This window comes from Geotrypetes seraphini, chromosome 7 (assembly GCF_902459505.1).
Source record: "Geotrypetes seraphini chromosome 7, aGeoSer1.1, whole genome shotgun sequence".
Taxonomy (NCBI): Eukaryota; Metazoa; Chordata; class Amphibia; order Gymnophiona; family Dermophiidae; genus Geotrypetes; species Geotrypetes seraphini.
Genome location: NC_047090.1, coordinates 116,972,363 through 116,996,958, shown reverse-complemented (window position 1 = coordinate 116,996,958; position 24,596 = coordinate 116,972,363). Strand labels below are relative to the sequence as shown.

The window sequence follows — 24,596 nt, the reverse complement described above, 5'->3', positions numbered from 1 at the left end:
CAAAGCCTAATGTGGTTCTGAATTAGAGAATGACACGGGGACACATTTTTCCCCGTCCCATCCCCGCACATTTTGTCGCTGTCCCCTGCCCCATTCCTTTAAGCTCAGCCTTAACCGCACAAGCCTCAGACACTTATGATATTAAAGTGTTTGAGGCTTTTGCAGATGAGGATGGAGCTTAGGCATTGGTGGAATGAGGCATTATGACATCACAGTCTGAGCTCTAGAATGTTGCTACTTATGATTTTAAAGGTTTGAGGCTTGTGCAGATGAGGATGGAGCTTAGGCATTGGTGGAATGAGGCATTATGACATCACAGTCTGAGCTCTAGAATGTTGCTACTTATGATTTTAAAGGTTTGAGGCTTGTGCAGATGAGGACGGAGCTTAGGCATTGGTGGAATGAGGCATTATGACATCACAATCTGAGCTCTAGAATGTTGCTACTTATGATTTTAAAGTGTTTGAGGCTTGTGCAGATGAGGACGGAGCTTAGGCATTGGTGGAATGAGGCATTATGACATCACAGTCTGAGCTCTAGAATGTTGCTACTTATGATTTTAAAGTGTTTGAGGCTTGTGCAGATGAGGATGGAGCTTGCAGGAACGGGGCAGGGACAGGAAAAGAACTCGCCGGGACAGGAAAACGAATTCCTGTGGGGATGGGGAAAAATTTGTTCCCGGGAGGTGCTGGTTGCCAACATCTCTTGCTAACTGGAGGACAATTCATATGAGGGGAGTGGGGGGGATAGACAGACATCTACAGGCAGGAATTGCTCTGGTTTTCCTCCTTGGGAGCCACTGGATTACACATGAGAGAGCGCCCCCTCTTAAATAACTGGACCCTTGACCTGTGCCTAGTTTTCCTCTGTCTTTATTTATATGTTTATTTATTTAATTTTATATACCGTTCTCCCAAGGGAACTCAGAATGATGTACATTAATTTATCATTTTTCACTGTCTGTCCCGGCAGGCTCACAATCTACCTAATGTACCTGGGGCAATGGGGGGATTAAGTGACTTGACCAGGGTCACAAGGAGCAGCGTGGGTTTGAACCCACAACCCCAGGGTTCTGAGGCTGTAGCTTTAACCACTGCGCCACACACTCCCCTCTTAAGCTTGCCTTGTCTGTGGGGATTTTGTAATTGCAGTAAATTTCCAATAAAGCAGAGTAGACCATTTGAAAAGTACTGCTTATGTATTTTAGACATCTCTAAAGCTAGCAGGTATGCTGGTCTTTCAGTTTTTGTACAGGTAAAATTAAGATTTTGCCACTTATTTTCTGTGTTAGACTTAGGGCTCCTTTTACTAAGGTGCGCTAGCGTTTTTAGCGCACGCAGGAAATTACCGCGTGCTACGCCGCGCTCAATGCTGGCGTTAAGGTCTAGCGCTCGCGGCAATGCCCTAGCGCACCTTAGTAAAACGAGCCCTTAGTTTATCATGCTGTATTATACACTGTGAATGAAAGATCATATAAGCATGCTAGCTTTCAAAGAAGTAAAAACAAAGCTGAATTTTCATGTAAGCTTGATGAGCTAAAGCTTAGGGCCTCATGCTTCGCTACAAATAAATAATGCATTACTACTCCATATGTACTTCTAATACCATGACAATTCAAATGTAATCCTTAGCAACTCAAAGAAATGTACAAACTACTCCCTAAATACTTCTTTTTTTTTTTTAAGTTCAATATTTTTTATTGAGTTTTTTGAAAAAATATAAGAAACAGTTCAAGTACAAGATATCAAAAAATAAAAACAAAACATTTAGTATAACAAATATTCAGTTACAGTGTGCAATGTAGAATTGAATCGTTTTAAAAGATCCAAAGTACTAGGACTGTTCATGAAAAAATAATAAAAGAAAAGATAAGAGGAAAGAGAAATTGAAGGAAGAAAGAAAAAGAATAAAATGAGGAAAAAGATGAAGGTAAAGAAAAAGAAGAGGAAGAAGAAGAAGACAGGAGTGTCTATGAAATAGATTGAACATATGAGTCCAGGAATTTCCAGGGTGATTTACATTGTATCAAACTTTTGGAAAGTCGAATTATATTTTTCTTTTCATAAGCATATGATTCAAATTTATGATACATGCTCAAAGAATTCCACCAAAAGGTATAGTTTAGTAATGAGGAGGACTTCCAATTTTTCAAGATGTGCATAAGGGCAGTCACAAACATTGCATCAATGAGTTTAGGAGGACAGTTCGACTGTGTAAAACAAGGATGTTGAGATCGGAGAATTATAATGTCAAAGGAAATTTCTTCTGAACAATTGGTAATAGACTAAATTACTAAATACTTCTAATGTCCTGACAATTCATTTGTAATCCGCCTTGAACCGCAAGTTAATGGTGGAATAGAAATCCCTAATGTAATGTAATATAAAATAATTATTATTATTGCTTTGATTATTGCTTATTGTTGGTTGGTTTATACTATTTTTTTAAAAAATTATCATTTAAATAAATGTGTTGATTAGATGACGCTCAAGATGATATAATTGCGCATATGCACCGCTTTTGTAATGCCAAACTAACCCCCTCTTCTACGAAACTGCACTACCAGTATCTAGCGCAGAGAGCCAGCTGAATGGCACGCGCTGCTCCCGACACTCATAGGAACTCTATGAGTGTTGGGAGCAGCGCGGGCCATTCAGCGCGGCTCCCCGCGCTAGAAACTGCTAGCGCAGTTTCATAGAAGAAGGGGGTAAGGTTTTCACAGCTGACATCCAGGTATTACATCTCCCTTACACAAATATATGCTACAACTTTTGCCTTTGTTATAGTGTGTATTGTATTTTATTTATTTAATTTCTGTATCATCAGCTGTACTATTTCAATAATACCAGTATGCTCGAGATTGTGTACTTTATGTTTTATATCATATGTTCTGTTTCTCGTTTTTTCAGAACTCAATAAAAATTTCTTGTAGTACAATAGCTAGTGGGAAGAATTATCCAAAACAGAAATGAAGCACAAACCAGGAATACTTTTATCTACTTTTTCTAACTCCCAGTTTATAATCTAAAAACCAGAGTGCTTGGGATGCTGCTTTAGCTGACAGCAAGAAAATAATATAAAAAGAGATCATAGTTCTTTCTTTTGAGATGAAATTTTCATTCTCTTTCTCTTCAGGAGGGGCTGGATACCACTCGAGGCCTGCTGAAACGGCATGAGGGGTTTGAGAGGCTGCTAGCAACACTGAGCCAGCGGACAGATGGGCTGAGGCAGCATGGAGACAGACTTATGCAGAGTCGGCACTTTGCTTCACCACTGTAAGTCTGTCTTGACTCTCTTGTTGATACATGAAAAGGAGAGATGAGAATACTCAAAAAGCAGAGAAATGGGAGAAAGCAAACAGAACAATTTGGGGGCTCTTTAAGAACATAAGAATAGCCCCACTGGATTAGACCAATGGTCTATCAGGCCCAGTAGCCCATTCTCACGGTGACCAATCCAGGTCCCTAATACCTGTCCAAAATCCTAGGAGTAGCAATTTTCCATGCTACTGATTCAGGGTAAGCAGCAGCCACTCCCATTTCCCTCTCAATAACAGACTATGGACTTTTCCTCCAGGAAATTGTCCAAACGTTTCTTAAAACCAGCTACGCTATCCGCTCTTACCACAACCTCTGGCAATGCAGTCCAGAAATTAACTATACTCTGACTGAAAAATATTTCCTCTTATTGATTTTAAAAGTATTTCCCTGTAACTTCATCGAGTGCCTCCTAGTCTTTGTAATTTTTGATGGAGTGAAAAATCAATCCACTCAGAATTTTGTAGACTGCAATCATATATCCCTTCAGCCGTCTCTTTTCCAAGCTGAAGAGCCTTAACCATTTTAGGGTGAAATACTCACATGAATCAAAAACTGGTTGGCGGATAAAAAACAGAGAGTGGGGGTAAATGGACAATGCTCGGACTGGAAAAGTGTCACCAGTGGAGTGCCACAGGGTTCGGTGCTTGGACCTGTGTTCTTCAACATATTTATAAATGACCTGGAAATTGGAACGACGAACGAGGTCATTAAATTTGCAGACGATACAAAGTTATTCAGAGTAGTGAAGACGCAGGAGGATTGCGAAGACCTGCAACAGGACATAAACACGCTCGAGAAATGGGCCACAACATGGCAAATGAAGTTTAATGTGGATAAGTGTAAGGTGATGCATGTTGGTAACAAAAATCTTGTACACGAATACAGGATATTTGGTGCAGTTTTCGGAAAGTCCCCCACAGGAAAGAGACTTGGGAGTAATGGTCAACAAGTCGATGAAGCCATCCACACAATGCGTGGCGAAAAGGGCGAACAGAATGCTTGGAATGATTTAAGAAGGGGATCACGAACAGATCGGAGAAGGTTATCATGCTGCTGTACCGGACCATGGTGCGACTCCACCTGGAATACTGTGTCCAGCACTCGTCGTCGTACTTGAAGAAGGACATGGTACTACTTGAAAGGGTCTAGAGAAGAGCGACTAAAATGGTTAATGGGCTGGAGGAGTTGTTGTACAGCGAGAGATTAGAGAAACTGGGCCTCTTCTCCCTTGAAAAGAGGAGATTGAGAGGGGACATGATTGAAACTTTCAAGATAATGAAGGGAATAGACTTAGAAGAGGGCACTCTCTAAAGTTAAAAGGTGATAGATTCCGTACAAACGTAAGGAAGTTCTTTTTCACCCAGAGAGTGGTAGGAAACTGGAACACTCTTCCAGAGGCTGTTGTAGGGGAAAACACCCTCCAGGGATTCAAGACAAAGTTAGACAAGTTCCTGCTAGACCAGAACGTATGCAGGTAAGGCTAGACTCAGTTAGGGCTCAGGTCCTTGGCATAGGGGCCGCCGTGGGAGCGAACTGATGGAGCACTGATCTGACCCAGCAGCGGCAATTCTTATGTTCTTATGTTTCCTTATACGAGAGGAGTTCCACCCCCTTTATCATCTTGGTCGCTCTTCTTTGAACCTTTTCTAGCGCTACTATATCTTTCTTGAGATAAGGAGACCAGAATTGAACGCAATACTGCAGGTGAGGTCGCACCATGGAGTGATACAGGGGCATTATAACATTCTTAGTCTTGTTAACCATCCCTTTTTTTAATAATTCCTAGCATTCTGTTTGCTTCTTTTCTTGAGCGCTAACCCCCAAGGTGAACCTTAGCATCCGGTAACTGTGATTCCAGTTATTCTTCCCAATGTGCATCACTTTGCATTTGTCCACTTTAAATTTCATCTGCCACTTGGATGCCCAGTCTTCCAATTTCCTAAGATCTGCCTGCAATTTTTCTACCATTTTTCCTAATTAATTTTTAGAAAATCTATAGGGCCTTTTATTAAACTGTAGTATGTTATGCACTTATTTATTTATTTTGTTTTCTCTCCCATCCTCCCCAAAGAGCTCAGAATAGTTTACAGTTTAACATACATAATATACAGTTATCCCAGGACAAGCAGGCAGGTATTCTCACTAGTGGGTGATGTCATCCGACAGAGCCCCGATACGGACGTCTCACAAGCATGTCTTGCTTGAAGAAACTCAGAAGTTTCGAGATGCCCGCACCGCGCATGCGCCAGTGCCTTCCCGCCCGATGGTCCGGGCGTGTCTCCTCAGTTCTTTTCTTTCCGCGGAGCTGACAAGTCTTTCTTCGTTCCTGCGCTGATTGAACTCCCGTTCTTCGCCTTCCATAGCCGCGGTTTTGAGTTTCTTTTACTCTTTTCGTGTGTTTATTTCTTTTATTTCATTTAAAAAAAAAAAATTTCTTCTGGCGACTTGGCCGGGTCGGCTGAGTGGCTCAGGCCCCGCTCCTTCGATCTCGCGGCGGAGCTTTTTCGGCCTATGTCCCGGCCAATCACCGGTTTTAAAAAGTGTAGCAAGTGCCAGCGTGCGATTTCGCTGACGGACCCGCATCGACGCTGCCTGCAGTGTCTTGGTCCGGAACATTTCCCGAAATCGTGCCGGCCTTGTTCCACACTCACAGCGAGGGCGTTTAAGCGTCGCTGTTTTCTGTGGGAGTCGATGTTCAAGATGGAAGTTGTGCAAGAACCTTCAGCTTCGACCTCGACTGGTGCTTCGCCCTCCCATGCGAAGCCCGCCACCGCTCCTGCTGCTCCGGGTCTCCTGAAGCCGGCTTCGTTTGTCCCAGTTACGACCCCGTCTTCGGCGCCGGTGCCTTCCGTCTCTCAGGCTCAGGTACGGCCTTCTACGATTCCACCAGTGGTCATCAAGGTTCCGAAAGCTTCGAAGCAAAAGCACTCGGCCACGAAGGAGCGCGAAGACCGTGTTGGAGAACCCCCTTTCGGTGCGGATCCCTCCATATCGGCTTCGTTGCGGTCCCTTTTGGAAGCTCAATTTGTCGAGCTCATGCAAACCATGGGACCCAGGTTGATTGCCACCATCCAGGGTGACCTCCCGGTTCCGATCCCGGGGGGCGGACCGCCCCTCCTCCTCCTCCTCACCGGTCAACCTCGCTGCTTGGCGAGGAGGAGCGACGTATGGCGGCCGGTCCCTCGAGGCGGGCCTCCTTCAGTGATATGCCCCCTTTAGAGCCAATCACGCCTCCGTTCGAAGAAGCCTGGCATGCCTCTTCGGGTAATCGAAGCCCTGGGCATCGCAAGTCACAGGAAGAGTTCTTCCGCACTCCCTATCAGGCCTGGGCTGCGTCTCGAGAGGCGTCGAATCTCCCGCCTCTTCGCTCCACGGCCTCGAGTCCCATCTGCTCGCTGGAGGCGTCGGGGGACCATGCTAAGCATCGTCATTCTAGATCTCCCTCCAGACACCGGGAGGGGCATTCCTTGAGATACTCCTCGAGGCACTCGGAGGTTTCCCCGCAGAAGAAGCAGCCACATTTGGGGTACTCTTCATCGGACATGTCTCCTCCACAGGGACCGGAGTATGAGGAACCATCCACCTCTTATTCTCCTTGTCGCTCCCAGGTCTCTTTGGATTCCGAGGCCTCGACTTCGTCCAGTCCTTCTCGGAGGCCGGTGCTGGCGGACCAATTGTCTTTTTCCTCCTTCCTCCGGCAAATGGCGGATGACCTGGACATTACATTGGACACCGGTTCGTGGTACTCCAAGGAATACCTCGACACCATGCATTTGCCTCATCCTCCTGCGGAGTCTCTTCGCCTGCCTCTCCACAAACTTCTCGACCAAACGTTTATGAGATGTTTTGAGACGCCTTACTCCATTCCTGCGGTCCCAGGCAAGTTAGATGCCCGATACCGCACGGTCCATCACAAGGGGTTCGAGGGCCCTCAACTTTCCCACCAATCCCTGCTGGTCGAATTGTCCCTCAAGCGGTCTCATCCGTCTCAGGTGTACGCCTTGGTGCCTCCGGGGCGCGAGGGCAGGACCATGGACAAGTTTGGCAGGCGGATATACCAGAACTCGATGATGGCTTCCAGAGTTCTTAATTATACGTTCCATTTTGCTTCTTATTTGGAGTTCTTCTTGCCTGTGCTTCGGAAGTTCACTCCTTACATTGAATCTCAGGCTCGTTTTGAGTTTGAAGAAGTGGTTGCTTCACTGTCCCAGCTGCGCCTTCAACTAATGCGGTCCTCCTATGACGCCTTTGAGCTTTTGGCTCGAGCTGCTTCCTGCTCTGTGGCCATGCGTCGTCTGGCCTGGCTTCGCACCATTGACATGGACCCGAACCTCCAGGACAGGCTGGCCAATGTTCCTTGTGCGGGTGCGGATTTATTTGACGAGTCCATCGAGACTGTGACGAAGAAGCTCTCTGACCATGAAAAATCCTTTCAGTCTATTCTTCGGCCTAAGCCTAAACCTCAACAGTCTCGTCCTACCAGATCGCCCTTGATCTACCAAAGGCGTTACACTCCGAGGCAAGCTCCAGCTGCCAGGCAGCCTGCGAAATGGCAACCTCCGCAAAAGGCTCCACAGAAGCCTCAACCGTCTAATGTCGCTAAGGCTACTCAGCCTTTTTGACTCTCTCTTAGGGAGCATAACCAACCTTGTTCTGCCATCCCCTGTTTTCCCCATTGGGGGTCGCCTCCATCATTTTTTCCATCGATGGACGGCTATTACCACCGACCTCTGGGTCCTTTCCATCATCAAGGAAGGGTACTCTCTGCAATTCCATCGGGTCCCCCCGGACCACCCTCCAAGAGAGTAACCTTCAAACTTGACTCAGACCGCCCTTCTTCTTCAGGAAGCTCAAGTCTTGCTCCGGCTTCGTGCCGTCGAGCCGGTCCCTATGGTTTGCTGTTTCACACTCCTCCCCACCAGAAGGTTCTCACAACCGATTCATCGACCTATGCCTGGGGAGCTCATCTGGATGGTCTTCGCACTCAGGGATTCTGGACCGGTGCGGACCGACTCCATCAAATCAATCTTCTGGAGCTCAGAGCCATCTTCAATGCTCTTCAGGCTTTTCAACATTTGCTTCACGACATGGTGGTCCTCATTCGCACAGACAATCAGGTCGCCATGTATTATGTCAACAAGCAGGGGGGCACGGGCTCGGCCTCCCTCTGCCAGGAAGCTCTCAGAGTCTGGGATTTGGCGGTTCGCCACAACGCCTTCCTCAAGGCTGTCTACATTCAGGGGAAGGACAATGTCTTGGCGGACAACTTAAGTCGTCTCCTCCAGCCTCACGAATGGACACTCCATTCCGAGCCCCTTCATCAGATCTTTGCACAGTGGGGGACACCTCAGATAGACCTCTTTGTGGCTCCCCACAATTTCAAACTGCCTCAGTTTTGCTCCAGGATCTACACTCCTCATCGCCTCGAGGCAGATGCCTTTCTGCTGGATTGGGGGAATCGTTTTCTGTATGCATTTCCTCTCATTCAAAAGACTCTGGTCAAGCTGAGATCCGACCATGCCACCATGATTCTAATAGCTCCTCGGTGGCCCAGACAGCCTTGGTTCTCCCTTCTACTTCAACTCAGCAGCAGGGAGCCCTTCCTTCTTCCAGTGTTTCCTTCACTGCTTACTCAGCATCAAGGATCTCTGCTTCATCCCAACCTGCAGTCTCTCCACCTGACAGCTTGGTTCCTCTCAATGTGACTCCTCACCAGTTTTCCCAGGCGGTGAGGGATGTCTTGGAAGCTTCCAGGAAGCCTGCTACTCGACAATGCTACTCCCAAAAATGGACTAGATTTTCCTCCTGGTGTGTTTCCAATTATAAGGAGCCTCAGAGTGCCTCCCTATCCTCTGTATTGGACTATCTTCTACACCTGTCTCAGTCTGGTCTCAAGTCTACGTCTATACGAGTCCACCTGAGTGCTATTGCGGCTTTCCATCAGCCTCTACAAGGGAAACCTCTCTCTGCTCATCCTGTGGTTTCCAGGTTTATGAAGGGGCTTTTCCATGTCAATCCTCCTCTAAAACCTCCTCCAGTGGTTTGGGATCTCAATGTGGTCCTTTCCCATCTTATGAAACCTCCTTTTGAGCCTCTCAACAAGGCTCCGCTCAAGTTTCTCACTTGGAAAGTGGTTTTTCTCGTGGCCCTCATGTCTGCTCGCAGGGTCAGTGAGCTGCAAGCCTTAGTGGCGGATCCACCTTTCACAGTATTCCATCATGACAAGCTTGTCCTCCGCACTCATCTGAAATTCCTGCCTAAAGTGGTCTCTGAATTTCATCTCAACCAATCTATTGTACTTCCAGTGTTTTTTCCAATGCCTCATTCTCATCCTGGAGAATCAGCTCTTCATACTCTGGACTGTAAACGTGCTTTGGCTTTCTACCTGGAACGCACCAAGCCACACAGAACTGCTCCTCAACTGTTCGTCTCCTTTGATCCAAACAAGTTGGGACGACCTGTATCGAAGCGCACCATCTCCAACTGGATGGCGGCTTGTATCTCTTTCTGCTATGCCCAGGCTGGATTACCCCTTCCCTGTAAGGTCACAGCCCATAAGGTCAGAGCAATGGCAGCCTCTGTAGCCTTCCTCAGATCGACACCGATTGAGGAAATTTGTAAGGCTGCCACTTGGTCCTCGGTTCATACATTCACCTCTCATTATTGTCTGGATACTTTCTCCAGAAGGGATGGACAGTTTGGCCAAACAGTATTACAAAATTTATTCTCCTAAGTTGCCAACTCTCCCTCCATCCCATTGAGGTTAGCTTGGAGGTCACCCACTAGTGAGAATACCTGCCTGCTTGTCCTGGGATAAAGCAATGTTACTTACCGTAACAGTTGTTATCCAGGGACAGCAGGCAGCTATTCTCACATCCCACCCACCTCCCCTGGGTTGGCTTCTCTGCTAGCTACCTGAACTGAGGAGACACGCCCGGACCATCGGGCGGGAAGGCACTGGCGCATGCGCGGTGCGGGCATTTCGAAACTTCTGAGTTTCTTCAAGCAAGACATGCTTGTGAGACGTCCGTATCGGGGCTCTGTCGGATGACATCACCCACTAGTGAGAATAGCTGCCTGCTGTCCCTGGATAACAACTGTTACGGTAAGTAACATTGCTTTAACAGATTACAATGTACCATAGTTACAGTATAAGTTTTTCCCAGTACACGTTTTTATCCTAACTCAACACATATTAGGCATCTAATACCAATATACATAATATACAGTTTGCAGGTTAAATTTGTCATAGTTGCAGTGCAAGATGTTTCAATACAAGTTTTTATCCTAATGTGACACATACCAAGGATCTTGTATCAATATACATTTCTTTGTAATCTATCAGTCGTTGGAGGGGGAGTTAGGTGAAGAGGTATGATTTTATTGCTTTCCTAAGGTTGAGGAGTCCTTCAAGGGATCTAATCTGTGGGACAGTCCATTCCAGTGACTCAGTATAATAAATACAAGAGAAGATACGATCTTTGCTGTTAACGCCCCCAGAATATGGAACTGATTACCAGCACTTATTAAGGAAGAAAAATCGTTAAAATGCTGGTTGCATAAGGATGCCTTTGAGACATAATTGCCGGATTCTCTTTTTTACCCCATTCATTGCAGAAACTTTCACCTCATTTGTCCCAAGCCTCAAGAAATTTAAAAATAAATAAATAGATGTTGGCATTGTCATCTTGATGCTGGAACTTTAGATCATTTACTTTACTATTGTCCTTTGATTATGCAGTTTTGGAGGTCTATTTGGGATCAAGTAAATAATATGTTAGAAAATCCAGTGGCTTTATCTTATGATACCATTTTATTTGGTACTCTTATGAGAGCCAAAAGTCAAATATCAACGAATAATAACAAGCTTCTATTAGTGATGACAGGGGTTGCCATGCAGCTTATCTTAAAAAATTGGAAAAACTGGGATAGGTTGAACTACACATTCTGGTGGGAATCCTTGTGTTATACATATAAAATGGAGCGTTGTATGGCTATGCAACAGGGAAGATTGAAGAATTTTGTAGAGATGTGGGAGCCATTGACTAAATACTGTAAAGAGGAATAATTTAATTTATTTTATTTTATCAACAAATAAATGTACACATCCCGGGGGGGGGGGGGGGAAGGGGAGGGAATGGAATTTTATGAATGGTTTCATGAAGGTTTGGTTTATTTGTTTATATATTAGTTGGGAGGGAGGGGGAAATTTCTTTTAATATTTGAAAGTTTGCTGCGCTTACTATACAATGTATATATGTGTGATTCGTTTATGGTGCATTTGTAGTTTGAAAATCAATAAAGAATTAAAAAAATAAATAAATAAAAATCTTTTAAATTTTCTTTTTACTTTTTTACCTGTTTTTTAAAATTATTATTACAATTTTAAAACTTTTACCCCCCTCCCATTGTACTTATCTTTCTTGTTTACTTTACTATGCTTCCCCTATGTATAAGTCGGTTAACCATAGTAACGAAAATGCATTCATGTGACTTATAGTCAAAGCACAAAGAGGCAAGGGAACCATACTGATAATGTGGTGATGTGAACATGCGCGTGCCCTCCGCCATGCGCCATTTTGAGGCGCGCTGAATTATCATTGCGCTGAGTTGTCCCTGCGCTGAATTGTCTTGTGCGCTGTTATCCTTGCACTGAATTGTCTTGCGTGCTGTTATCCTTGCGCTCAATTGTCTTGCGCTCACTTGTCTTAGTATTTTTGTCGGCGCGCTTTTGTCTTGCGCGCATTTGACCTGCCACCGTATAAGTCTGTAATGTTTGTGTGTTGTTGTAGTTAGTAACTGAGACCCTGTTTTTAATTATAAATCGCTTTGAATTTATGATATTGCGATAAATCAAAAATTTTAATAAACTTGAAGCTTGAATGTCATTTGGCGGTTTGTAGTGGAAGGAGGTCCTGATTCTATAAACGGTGCCTAAATCGGTAGGTGTCGTTGAAAATGGCACCTATTGCATGTCGTTCAAAGTTAGGCGCCTTTTATAGAATTAAGCGCTTCTAGGCTTCTCTAACTTAGGCTCCAGTATATTAGGCTAGGGTTTTCTTGGCCTAAAATAAAAGCACCTAAGGGAGGCAAAGCCTACTGGTGCCTAACTTATTCCATGGCCAAACTCCGCTCCTAACTATACCTACTTTTTGGGTAGATGTGGATAGATGCCTACCGAGTTAGGCACCTATAATTGGCTTTTAATGGTGCTGTTCAATTAACAGCGCTGATTGAACCAATTAAAAAATTAAAGTTAGGTGCCTAGATCAGCTAGGTGCCTAAAAGCAAGTGTGTTTTTTTTTTTGTAGAATAAGGGTCTTGCAGGTTATCAACATAAATTCATGCGTAGTAAGTGCAAAGATTGTGTGGTAAATTTAGGGGGTGTACACAACAGTAGCTGTTGACTGTAATATCCCAGAAGTGCTGCATCTCTGATGTGGCTGACAGGGCTCCCCATGCCTCTTTGGCTAAAAATTCCCAACATCTCTGTGTCCTTCTTCATGTACGGCGACCAGTGCTGGACACAGTATTCCAGGTGAGGGCTTACCATAGCCCAGTACAGAGGCATGATAACCTTCTACAATCTGTTCGTGATCCCCTTCTTAATCATTCCTAGCATTCTGTTCGCCTTCTTCGCCGCCGCCGCGCATTGCGCGGATGGCTTCATCGACTTGTCGACTAGTACTCCCAATTCTCTTTCCGGGGGTGTCCCTCCAAGTACCGTCCTGGACATCCTGCAGCTCTTCAGTAACCCTCCTCTCTTGTCTCTCCCTACAGTCCACCCCATAAGCTCCATTCATCAGGTGAGTCTCTCTCATCAATGTGTTTCTCCTCTACTACCAACTCCTGACTCCGTCCCTTCTGCCTCACTGCGCCGTGCGTTTGGAACATTCTACCTGACTATACGTCATGTCTCATCTCTGGTGGTGTTCAAATCCAGACTTAAAGCCCACTTTTTTGAAACTGTGTTTATATCTGACCCTACCACCTTGTAAAAGCACTCATATCTGTTGTCATTCCCTCTTTATTCCCCTTCCTCTAAGTAGGGTTACCAGATTTTGCATCCAAAAATCCCAGATGTATGGCCCCGCACCATTCCGCCTCAGCCCAGCTTGCCTCAGTCCATTCTGCCCTAACCCCAGCAAGCCTTTTGATTCCTGACCTCCAGGTCACATCCAAGGCCTCTGAGCATATGCGGATGCATGTGACATCATCTGCACAAGCTTATAGGCCCTCCAGATGTGACCAGAGCTTTCCAAAACCCGGACAAACTGCTGGGTTTTGGAAAGTCCGTCTGGGCACCCTGAGAGTCCTCTAAAAAGAGGACATATCAGGGTTTCCCCAGACATCTGGTAACTCTACCTCTAAGTCCTTTGTGTTTTCCCACCTGTATGTCTTGTTATATTTAGATTGTAAGCTCTTTGAGCAGGGACCGTCTCTTGCATGTTTGTTTTACAGCACTGCATGTATCTGGTAGCACTTTAAAAATAATAAATAGTATTTATTTATTTATTCAATTTTCTATACTGTTCTCCAAAGGGAGCTCAGAATGGTTTACATGAATTTATTTAGGTACTCAACCATTATTCCCTGTCTGTCTTGGTGGGCTCACAATATATCTAATGTACCTGGGGTGATGGGGGATTAAGTGACTTTCCCATGATCACAAGGAGCAGCGTGGGTTTGAACCTACAACCTAAGGGTGCTGAGGCTGTAGCTTTAAATACTGCAAAGCAACAAAACAACAAAAGAACCAGAGGTCCAACTTCGTCTGCAGTGAAAAAACAGACCAGAGCAAACAGACCAAAACTGCAGACTTGTACACGGTGCAGGCAAATTTTATTTTGACAAATAAATCTTAACTAAAAACCTTTTACCAGACGGGGGACCCCTTCTGATAAAAGGTTTTTAGTTAAGATTTATTTGTCAAAATAAAATTTGCCTGCACCGTGTACAAGTCTGCAGTTTTGGTCTGTTTGCTTTAAATACTGCACCACACACTCCTAGTGGCTGCTGCTCTCCAAATAGCTTATCCAAACACACCTAGGACTACTTTTTTAGGAGTGTTATCCAGATAATGCCACTGAAAATTTCCACTACCCAGAAAACTCTAGTCTGTGTCCTGGCACTATCTGGACAGTGCTGCAGCAGTCTGTAATGGCAGTATCCAGATAGTGGAGCTCTGCCTCAGGGGGATTTATCTGGTTAGGAGATGCTGCTACCCAAATTCATCCTTAAAATTTCACCTCAGGGTTCTGTGTGGAGCAGTCATTTATCAACTATCTTCTTCTGTTTTGAGCTTGGGCAAAAATCCTGAATAAATTCAAGCCATTTTTCTATAATGTAGGTTTGTTTTTATACAGCATGACTGAGAAACATACAGTATCTACACCAGAGACCCTGGCAAAGTCTATCAGAGCAAACTCAGGAATTCTAAAAATAGAACTTCATGTGCTAAGTGAACTTAAAAACCCTCCCTTGCGTTCTACAGTTGTAAATAACACCACTCATGTCAGCAAGTCTTAGTTCCTTTCACTATGCAAAAGCTTTTCAAGTGAAAATGAGCAGATGAGTTTAAAGCTGGGAGAAGTGGCAGTATAAGGGCAGTCAGAATCTTAAAAAAGATCAATCCCTACTACTATCTCCTTATATTTACATTCTAGAGAATATCAATATGTCACAAGCTTCAGTGCCTTCCAGCTAGAAGGAAAGGTAGGGTTTGTCCCTTACTCAAAGACCCTTGGCTGGAAAATAGTCTTAATGCAGCTAACTTTATGATTAAGTTAAAGCCATTTATTGGACATCTAAGAACATAAGAACGTAAGAATAGCCTTATTGGATCAAACCAATGATCCAGAAGCCTGTTCTCATGGTGGCCAAGCCAGGTCGCCAGCACCTGGCACAAACCCATAGAGTAGCAACATTCCATGCTTCTGATCCAGGGCAAGCAGTGGCTTCCCCCATGCCTTTCTCAATAACAGACTATGGACTTTTCCTCCAGGAAATTGTCCAAATCTTTCTTAAAACCAGCTACGCTATCCGCTCTTACCACAACCTCTGGCAACATGTTCCAGAGCTTAAATATTTTTTGAATGAAAAAAATATTTTCTCCTATTGGTTTTAAAAGTATTTCCCTGTAACTTCGAGTGTCCCCTAGTCTTTGCAATTTATGACGGAGTGAAGAAGTGATCCATTTGTACACGTTCTAGTCCACTCAGGATTTTGTAGACTTCAATCATATCTTCTCTCAGCCATCTTTTTTCCAAACTGAAGAGCCCTAACTTTTTAGTCTTTCCTCATATGAGAGTAGTTCCATCCTCTTTATTATCTTGGTTGCTCTTCTTTGACCCTTTTCTAGTGCCGCTATATCTATCTTGAGATAGGGAGACCAGAATTGACTGTAATATTCCAGGTGAGGTCGCACCCATGGAGCGATACAGAGGCATTTTAACATTCTTAGTCTTGTTAACCATCCCTTTTTTAATAATTCCTAGCATCTTGCTTATTTTTTTGGCCGCCACCACACATTGGGTGGAAGGTTTCATCATATTGTCTACAATGATACCCAGATCCTTTTTTTGGGTGCTAACCCCAAGGTGGACCCTAGTATCTGGTAACTGTGATTTGGGTTATTCTTCCCAATGTGCATCACTTTGCATTTGTCCACATTAAATTTCATCTGCTACTTGGACGCCCAGTCTTCCAATTTCCTAAGGTGTGCATGCAATGTTTTACAATCTGTATATTTTAACAACTTTGAATAGTTTAGTGTCATCTGCAAATTTAATCACCTCACTTGTCATTCCAATTTCCAGATCATTTATAAATAAGTTAAATAACACCAATTCCAGTACATAGCCCTGCGGCACTCCACTGTTTACTGTCTTCCATTGAGAAAATTAACTATTTAACCCTACTCTCTGTTTTCTATCTGATAACCAATTCCAAATCCACAACTGAACTTTGCCACCTATCCCATGACTCTTTAATTTTCTCAGGAATCTTTCTCAATAAACTATCGGATTTTGGAAAGTCTGTTCGGGACCCTAGACAATCCTCTAAAAAGAGGACATGTCCAGGTTTTCCCGGATGTCTGGTAACCCTAAGTATTTTCCCTAACTTACGCATGCAATTGGTGCTTAACTTTAGGTGACTGGTAATACAGGCAAATGCTTTTGAATATTCAGCCCTCTATTTTCTCTAGGATCAATAGCTAATTTTCTATTTTAAATTTAAAAATCTCTACAAATGTTCATCATTGATTAAAGCATGCTACTGCATGTAAAATGCAGCATTCAGGACATAGATGCCAAATGCCACATGTCATTGGAGGAAATACCCAAGTAGGAGAGAAATGGGACAGTTTTCAAAACTATGCATGCCAGTGCAAAGCCATTTTCTCAATGGACAATGCCCCAATTCTTAAAACAAAAGAAAGGTATAGTTTCCCTTTGGAAAAAAAAAAACTGCCAGAGTTCATGACCTATTCACTGAGAGTTCAACGTCTACTCACCAAGGTTTCATGATCTACTGACCTGGGGTTCCAGACCTATCCAGCTAGGGTTCATAATCTATCCATTCGGAATTCAAGTTCTACTCACATCGCCCTAGTGCTCCATGACTCAGTTGTAGTGGTAGAAGATCTCTGGAACTCTAATGTAATTACTAGCATGTGGCTATGTGTCAACTAGCCCACTTTCCAAACTTCCCATGGTGCCAGCTGACCTGCTGATGGGCCTGGTTAAAAATACCCAGAGACTTGCACCTGCTTTATTTGGTAAAATCGTAAAAAGATGCGTGTGTTTGCCTTCCCTAACTGCTTCTGACCTCATAGGCATATTTGCATATAGAGTGAGTGATTTTGGCATTGTGCAGTGTGTACAGTGAACCTTGTTCTGGGGTTTCTTTTCCAGGATTGAGCAGAAGGTGAGAGAGAGTCAAGAGGGGCTGGAGCAGCTCATCCAGAGAAGTGAGAAGCGGAAGAAGACTCTGATTGATTCTCTGCGACTCCAGGTGACGGGGCTGTCGCCGCCATTGCAATTACTAATGAAAACAGAACCTTAGGCTAGCAGACATGACACAAACCAGCATTCTTGCCTAACAACCTTTCTAAGACCTTGTTCTTAATTATGATGACATGCTGGAAAGTAATGATCTATCTGATAATTTCTGTTTGATTTTCCTGTAGTTCTCTAAAGTATCTTAAATCAAACACTTCTACTCAAATATAAATATACTGTAATGCAGATTTCACCTTAAATCCCATGGAGCGTGTGGTAAAAACCGGAAGTGACTGAAATTAACCCAGTCACCTCAAATACTAAACACCTATGTGAGCACACTCGAAAGTAAAAACGTGAAGAGAACAAAGCCTCAGCACCCAATCACCTCCCTGCCACAAACGTGTAGGTGATAAAAATGGAACAATCACTGGCATAAAAAAACCTCCTCACTGAAAATCTCCAGTGTGCAATGCAGGCCAAACTAGACAAACCAGGCAAGAGACTCCTAAGTTCCAGTAAGAATTTGCTATTACCCAGAGCAAGAAACATTCTGGCATACCTCATCTTTCCTCTGTTTTAAATTTAAAAAAAACACAAAAACACCCCCAACTAAAACTGCCAGAATGTAGAAATTTGCATTAAAGTTCTCAGTATTAAAACCCTAATACTATACAAAGAAGCTATTATCTTTATATTTCTAAAAAAGCTTCAATTCTTAATCTTACTGCACATCGAATTATAAATATAATTATAAATATCACTCAATATGAACCCCATGCAAAATTATATATACAGAAGGGCATTAAAACCCTGGGATGTGGATGAGACACACAAACAGAAATTTAGTTACAACTAAGCACTCTTTGGAGTCTAAGCACTCAGGAATGTGAATAGCAGATTTATTAGGTACAAAAGGATTTCAGGAAGGAAGTGAAGGAATTTGCTACTTACAGTGTCTGACTTGGTGCATTTAATGTCAGGGAGTTATATGGAAAACTGAAGAAATGATATCTCTTGAGAGAAATCTGGCAGAATAGGGCTGTCTACATTCCATGTCCTCATTTGACTCCTGCATCCTCATCTTTCCTTCCCCTGTATTTCCCTATTATGTCATACAAGGTCCGATTTACTATATGGTGCTATTCTGTGTTTAACATGAGTTTATGTGTGTTATTCACAATGGGTTCCATTTTACGCAGTGGGTCTTATTTATTAATGCAACACAACAAAGAAAAATGGGGAGACCCAATGATCCACAGTGAAAACAATCTACCGATGAAAATAAAAACTGTGGATACAGATGTTCTGGAGATAATTTATTAAACACTGTCATATAAAACCATGAAAATTCAATTAAAGTACAATGGTCCAATGGTTTGCAAACTCACATATAAAGAATTGGGCTGAAAACAGTCTATTGTCTTTAAACATGTGAGCAAAGAACACTGCAGACAAGCTGAAGTAGCAAAAAAAAAAAAAAAAAATGCTAAGTCTAATTCTTTATATGTGAGTTTGCAAACCATTGGACCCCTGAGGAAGGCATGTTCGCCGAAACACGGACCGTGTAGGGTCCGGTTGGATTTTTATCACAGTATATTTTATCATTGTACTTTTTAAATTGAATTTTCATGGTTTTATATGTCAGTGTTTAATAAATTATCTCCAGAACATCTGTATCCACAGTTTTTGTTTTCATCGGTGTCTTATTTATTAATAACATGTGCCAAAACCCCTACCACGCTAAGAGCTCATTTTCAAAGCACTTAGACACACAAAGTACCATAGTAACCTATGGAACTTTGTGTGTCTAAGGCCTAGATTCTTTAAAAAATGCATTAAAAAAACAACAGGCTGCTATCACAGCCATTCGGGTAGCGAATTAAAAAAAGCGAGTCATTCTCGAAACAAAGCTCATGTAAATGAGGTTGATAGAAAGTAGCGAAGACTCACTAAATTTGCATGTGTCCAATGCTGGTGATAGCGATGGGCACATGCGCAGAAAATAACGTAAAAAGAAAAAACACAAAAACAGCAGGAGAGATGTTCAATCTCTCCCGCTGCCAACCAACATCCCTCCCCTACAGTGGGAGAGATGCCCACTCTCTCCCGCTGCTATACAACACCCCTTGACCCCCCCCTTGCACCCTCTTGCAACCAAGCGACCCCCCCCAGCAGCGGGAGGTACTGGAGAGAGGAGTTGGAGGTGGGGGCGATGGTGTCATGATGCAGCGGAAGAGAATGGGCATCTCTCCCGTTGCAGGGGTGGTGGTGTTATGTGGCAGCGAAAGAGAATGGGCATCTCTCCTGTTGCAAGGGGGGGTGTTGTGTGTCAGCGTGAGAGAATAGGCATCTCTCTCGCTGCTGTGTGTGTGGGGGGGAGGGTCATTTGGCAGCGGGATAGAGTGAGCATCTCTCCTGCTGCAGGGGATGTGTTGTGTGGCAGAGGATAGAATGGGCAACTCTCTCGCTGCTGGGGGGGGGGTCGCTTATCAAAATGGCTTTTCTAGCAGTCTCCAACACTGCCATGCCAGGGTTTTAAATAGTGCTGTCACTGTACTGGCACCCCTGGACCAGTTGCTGATTTTTGTCACCAAAAGCCAACGCCACGCTTACAAAATGGCTCAACAATTTTAAAGAATCCACTAGAATGCTCATTTCAATATTGAAGAGCCCATTTGCATGGCAATGTTGGAGACTGCTAGAAACCTCGCTAAAAACAGAGATAAGCTGTTTTGATAATCCACCGCTAAAATGTGTGCAGGCTAAACCATCGGAAAATAGTTTAACGACAGCGTTAAACTTTTGAGAATCTGGGCCTTAGTGCTTTGAAATACGCCTCCACAGTAGTACATAACCACAGAAGTATCGCCAAACTGGGACAGACTGAAGGTCCTTCAAGCCCACTGTCCTGTTTCCAGCAATTTGGCCATTATTGGAAACAGGACAGTGGGCTTGATGGACCAACAATGGCCAACTCAGGTCACAAGTACCTGGCAAAATCCCCAAACAGTAAAACAGATTTTATGTTGCTTATCCCAGAAATAAGCAGTGGCTTTTTCCAAGTTCATCTTAATAGTGTTTTATAGACTTTTCTTTTAGGAACTTGTCCAAGCCTTTTTTTTTTTTTACCCTGCTACACTGAACCTTAGAGTATCCGGCCAATATTCAGATCGCAAGAGGCAGGCTGGCTAACTCCCAAGGTGCTAACCATGAATATTCAATGCTGGGCCGTTTCCAGTGACCAGCATAGACTATCCATGCTTTTTTGGCTGTCTCAAACTTAAACGGCTGGTTAAGTTATAGTGACCAAAGATAAGACTGCTATTTATGTGGTCCAATTTACATGCCAGTCAGTGCTGAAAATTGGTGGTTATTGCTTGATATAGCCAGTTAAATTTTAGCCACTAACCACAGATATTCAGCAGAGATAACTGGCTAGCTAGTGCTGAATTTTTGGATTTATCCGGCTAAACGCTATTTAACTGGCCAGTACTTTTTCTAACCATTTAAACAGCACTGAATATCAGCCAGTATGCCTTTGCAAAGTAAGGATTGTGAAACCATCTGATTATCCTTTTCCAAAACTTGTTTGGGATCTTGATTTTCTTTGAATGTTTTTCTTTTTTGATGCCTTTGGCAGGAGTTCAGCCGTGATGCCACTGAGCTTCAGTTGTGGATGGAGGAGAAGTATCAGATTGCGTCAGATGAATCTTACCGCGATCCACACAACATCCTGAAGAAATTGAAGTGGCATGAGGCTGCCGAGAAGGAAATGAAAGCAAACAAAATCCAATTTAAAAAATTCAAAGAGGTGATGAAAATAACAATTGTGCTTGGGTGAAGTGAGTTGCACTCTATTGAAATGGAAAGAGTTCATGAAAAAAAAGATGGGAAGATCTGTATGAGCACATGTGTAAACCAGTCTGTGTAAATATCGCTGAATCCCTGAATTCAAAGAGTGATAAAGTTGTTCTTAACTAGGTGATGGCCAATGGTAATAAGAACCTAGACCATCCTTCCAGAAAAAACACAGAGCCTGATTGTTAGCGCAGATGCATAAGTGTTTGTTTTTTAATCTAGAGCCTATATATAGATAACTTTGTCTGTATAAGTCACTATACAGCCTAAGTTATCCATTGTATAGAATTAGGCCAAACCTAGAAGTGGTATCTGAATAATAACTGGTGGCCAGATCGTATGTATAGCTCTACACTGATATTTTATCATCTGAAGTTATCCATGCACATTCAGTGGTTGCATTTATCTGTGTACTGCCACTGAATATACTTATAACTTTAAACAGAAAACTTTTAGGGCCTAATTTAAGTCCCAGCTCCTCCCAAGCCCCAGCCAAGTTCCATCCACAGACCACCCCAGCACTAACCAGATAGTGCAGAGGAGATCTGTGGTGATATTCATCAGCAATGTCCAATTAAGCACTACTGAATATTAGTGGATAGCCCCTTTCGAGTAATTTAAGTAGCAAGGAGCCTCTCCTGGCTGTTTAAATTGGTTTGAATATTAGCTGGTGTATTTCTACCAGCAGAAAGATAAGGAACACCTCAGTGTGTAATTTGTGTGAGCACACATGCTTGCATAATCCTTCATAATTTCCTGGCACCCTCTTGGACATCCTCCTGGTTTTCCCCAACCAGAAAGCACTCCCCCAGATCCCATCCAGAACATTCCCCACCTTGCCCCAATCTCTGCTGGATTTTCCTAATCCCCTGGACTCCCCTCCCCCAGAAAACCCTTTGATCCCATTTGCCTTCTCAATCTGTTCACACCTTTAAAAGCAGGAGCAAGGCACAATTGTTCCTGCCCTCCAGCACTTCCATCTTTCAAAACGTGGCACCTGATCTCTAGTGGCATATCAGGGTAGGGGTCAGATGCTACCATTTTGTAATGGCAGCACCAGAGGCAAGAGAGATTTAGCATTATTCCAGCTTTTAGAGTTGGGTGATCAGGAAGTCTGGGTGGGTTTGGGGATGTTAGGGAGAAATTTTGGACCTGGGAACCAAGAAAGGAAGGGAGGAGAAGGAGGAGGAGGAGACGCTGGACCTGATGGGGGGAAGGAGAGAAAAATGCTGGACCTGATGATTGCTGGGGAGAATAGGACAATAAACTGTTGGACCTATAGAGGGGGAAGGGGGAAAAAGGGGGAGGTGCTGGACTTGGGGGAAAAGGGAGACAAAGTGGAATGGGAAGGAGTGCTGGGTGAGAGAGGAAAAAGGAGAGAGAGTGTGCCTGTAGGGGAAGAGGAGAGGGACAGCACTTAGGGAGATGAATTAAGCGTATAGCCGTCGATGGAGACTATATTGAGAAATATAACTGTTTACTTGAATTTTTTTTACCAAACTTTTCAAGTACAGTGTTTAAATGTAGATTCTGTTATGGGTATTCATCAAAGACTAGAGGGCTTTTTTCACTCCATGGTGCAACCTTACCATGAATATTGCTAAAACATTCTGGTCACTGTATCTCAAAAAAGTTAGAAAAGGTTCAAAGAAGAGTGACCAAAATGATAAAGGGGCTGGAACTCCTCTCATATGAGGAAAGGATAAAGAGGTTAGGGCTCTTCAGCTTGGAAAAAAATGGGTGAAGTGAGATATGATTGAGGTCTACCAAATCTTGAGTGGTGTAGAACGGGTAAAAGTGAATCGATATCTTACACTTTCAAAAATGATGACGTGAAGACTAGGGGACATTCAATGAATAGAAATACCTTTAAAACAAATAAGAGGAAATATTTATTAATTCAAAGAAAAGTTAAGCTCTGGAACTCAAAATCAGAGGATATGGTAACAGTGATTAGTGTAGCTGGATCTACAAATGGTTTGAACAAATTCCTGGAGGAAATGTCTACAATCTGCTATTGGAACATGCATGGGGGAAGCATTGGTAGCATGGAATTGTGCTACTATTTGGGTTTCTGACCTGGAATGGCCACTGTGAAAACAGGATACTGGGCTAGATGGACCATTGATCTGACCCAGTAAGACTGTTCTCATGTTCTTATGTATTAAAACATTTTGTTTTGGTACTCCCCTCCAGAAGTGTCCACAGTGGTACAGCCCAGCAATTGATCAGTGTATCCATAAGAAGATTCTAGTTTGTCTGTCTGTGAGCTGGTGGAAGGAAAAGGTAGCAATCTACCAGCCTGCTTCCAGATTTCATCAAACAGAAAAGAAAAGGTGCCAGGAAAGTAGGCAGCCCCTCTCTGCTTCTGAATTAGTTTGGCAGTGGATGTAGAGGAGTAAGAAGATTCCCTGTGGAGGTGCTTCTCTTCTGAGCTCTTATTTGTTGAAACTGTTTCTAGAAGTGCCCAACAAAGGATGAGAGAACTGTCCAATTAATTCTTAATCCAGGATTTCTTAGGCTTCCAGGAGAGGAGAGAAGGATTTGCAGAGCAGAGATTTTCCCTTGAGGAGTCAGGAGATCCAGAAAATGTTTGGAAGGAACCCTAAATTGGGTGTCCCAGAGGATTGTGGAATAAAGGATCTAACTCTCTTTCCTTCATGTTCTGTGCTGTGAAGCTGCATGTAAACCTATCAGTGACTACTTTGGTCTTAAGTAGTTTCTCCACTTAACGACATTTCAGAACACTGCCATATTGACTGAAGTGTCTCCTTTAAGTATTAGTAGCACCTCTTGGGCAAAGAAGTGGAGAATCCCTTCCTCCATCAGAGAATCCAGACCAAGTTTTACTGCCAGTGTGTAAGACTGGGATTGGAAATAATTGAGCCCCCTGGTCTGTGATGAATACCTGTAAGAGAAACTACACTTATCAACTAGATGATAAACTCTATAGAGTAGTCTGATTCTTTTATGCATCTTTAAAGGTGAGTGTGTGGCACAGTGGTTGTAGGTTCAAATCCCATGCTGCTCCTTGTGGCCCTGGGCAAGTTATCTAATCCACCATTGCCCTAGGTACATTAGATAGAGTGTGAGCCCATTAAGACAGATAGGGAAAAATGTTTGAGTACATGAATATCAACCACTTAGTCTATAAGTGGTTTATAAATACTAACAATAAATAAATAAATATATATATACATACAGTAACACTTTAATAATGACTAGTAGTAATAGGTACAAATTCTATGATGGAGGTGGGGGAGGACCTTTTTATTCAACCTGTGTTGTCAGATTATAGCTGTATTAAGTGGTATCAACATCATAAAGCCATAATTAACTGCAGCAGCATAATTCTAGAAATATTCCAAGATCCTCTCTTCTGTAGTGTATATGTGACCGTCACTGAGAAAAG

The 24,596-nt window shown here is 43.3% G+C and overlaps 1 protein-coding gene across 3 annotated transcripts in view; it reads left to right on the top strand.

Moving 5' to 3' along the window:
* The window catches only part of SPTBN5 (spectrin beta, non-erythrocytic 5), a 349,132-nt gene that overhangs the window by 93,731 nt on the left and 230,805 nt on the right, over positions 1-24,596 (top strand). For all 3 annotated transcript variants that reach the window (XM_033951049.1, XM_033951047.1, XM_033951048.1), the window contains exons 21-23: positions 3,136-3,275; positions 17,237-17,336; positions 20,967-21,137. In XM_033951049.1, coding sequence (XP_033806940.1) covers positions 3,136-3,275; positions 17,237-17,336; positions 20,967-21,137 — 411 coding nt within the window. The remainder of the gene's footprint in view (positions 1-3,135; positions 3,276-17,236; positions 17,337-20,966; positions 21,138-24,596) is intronic.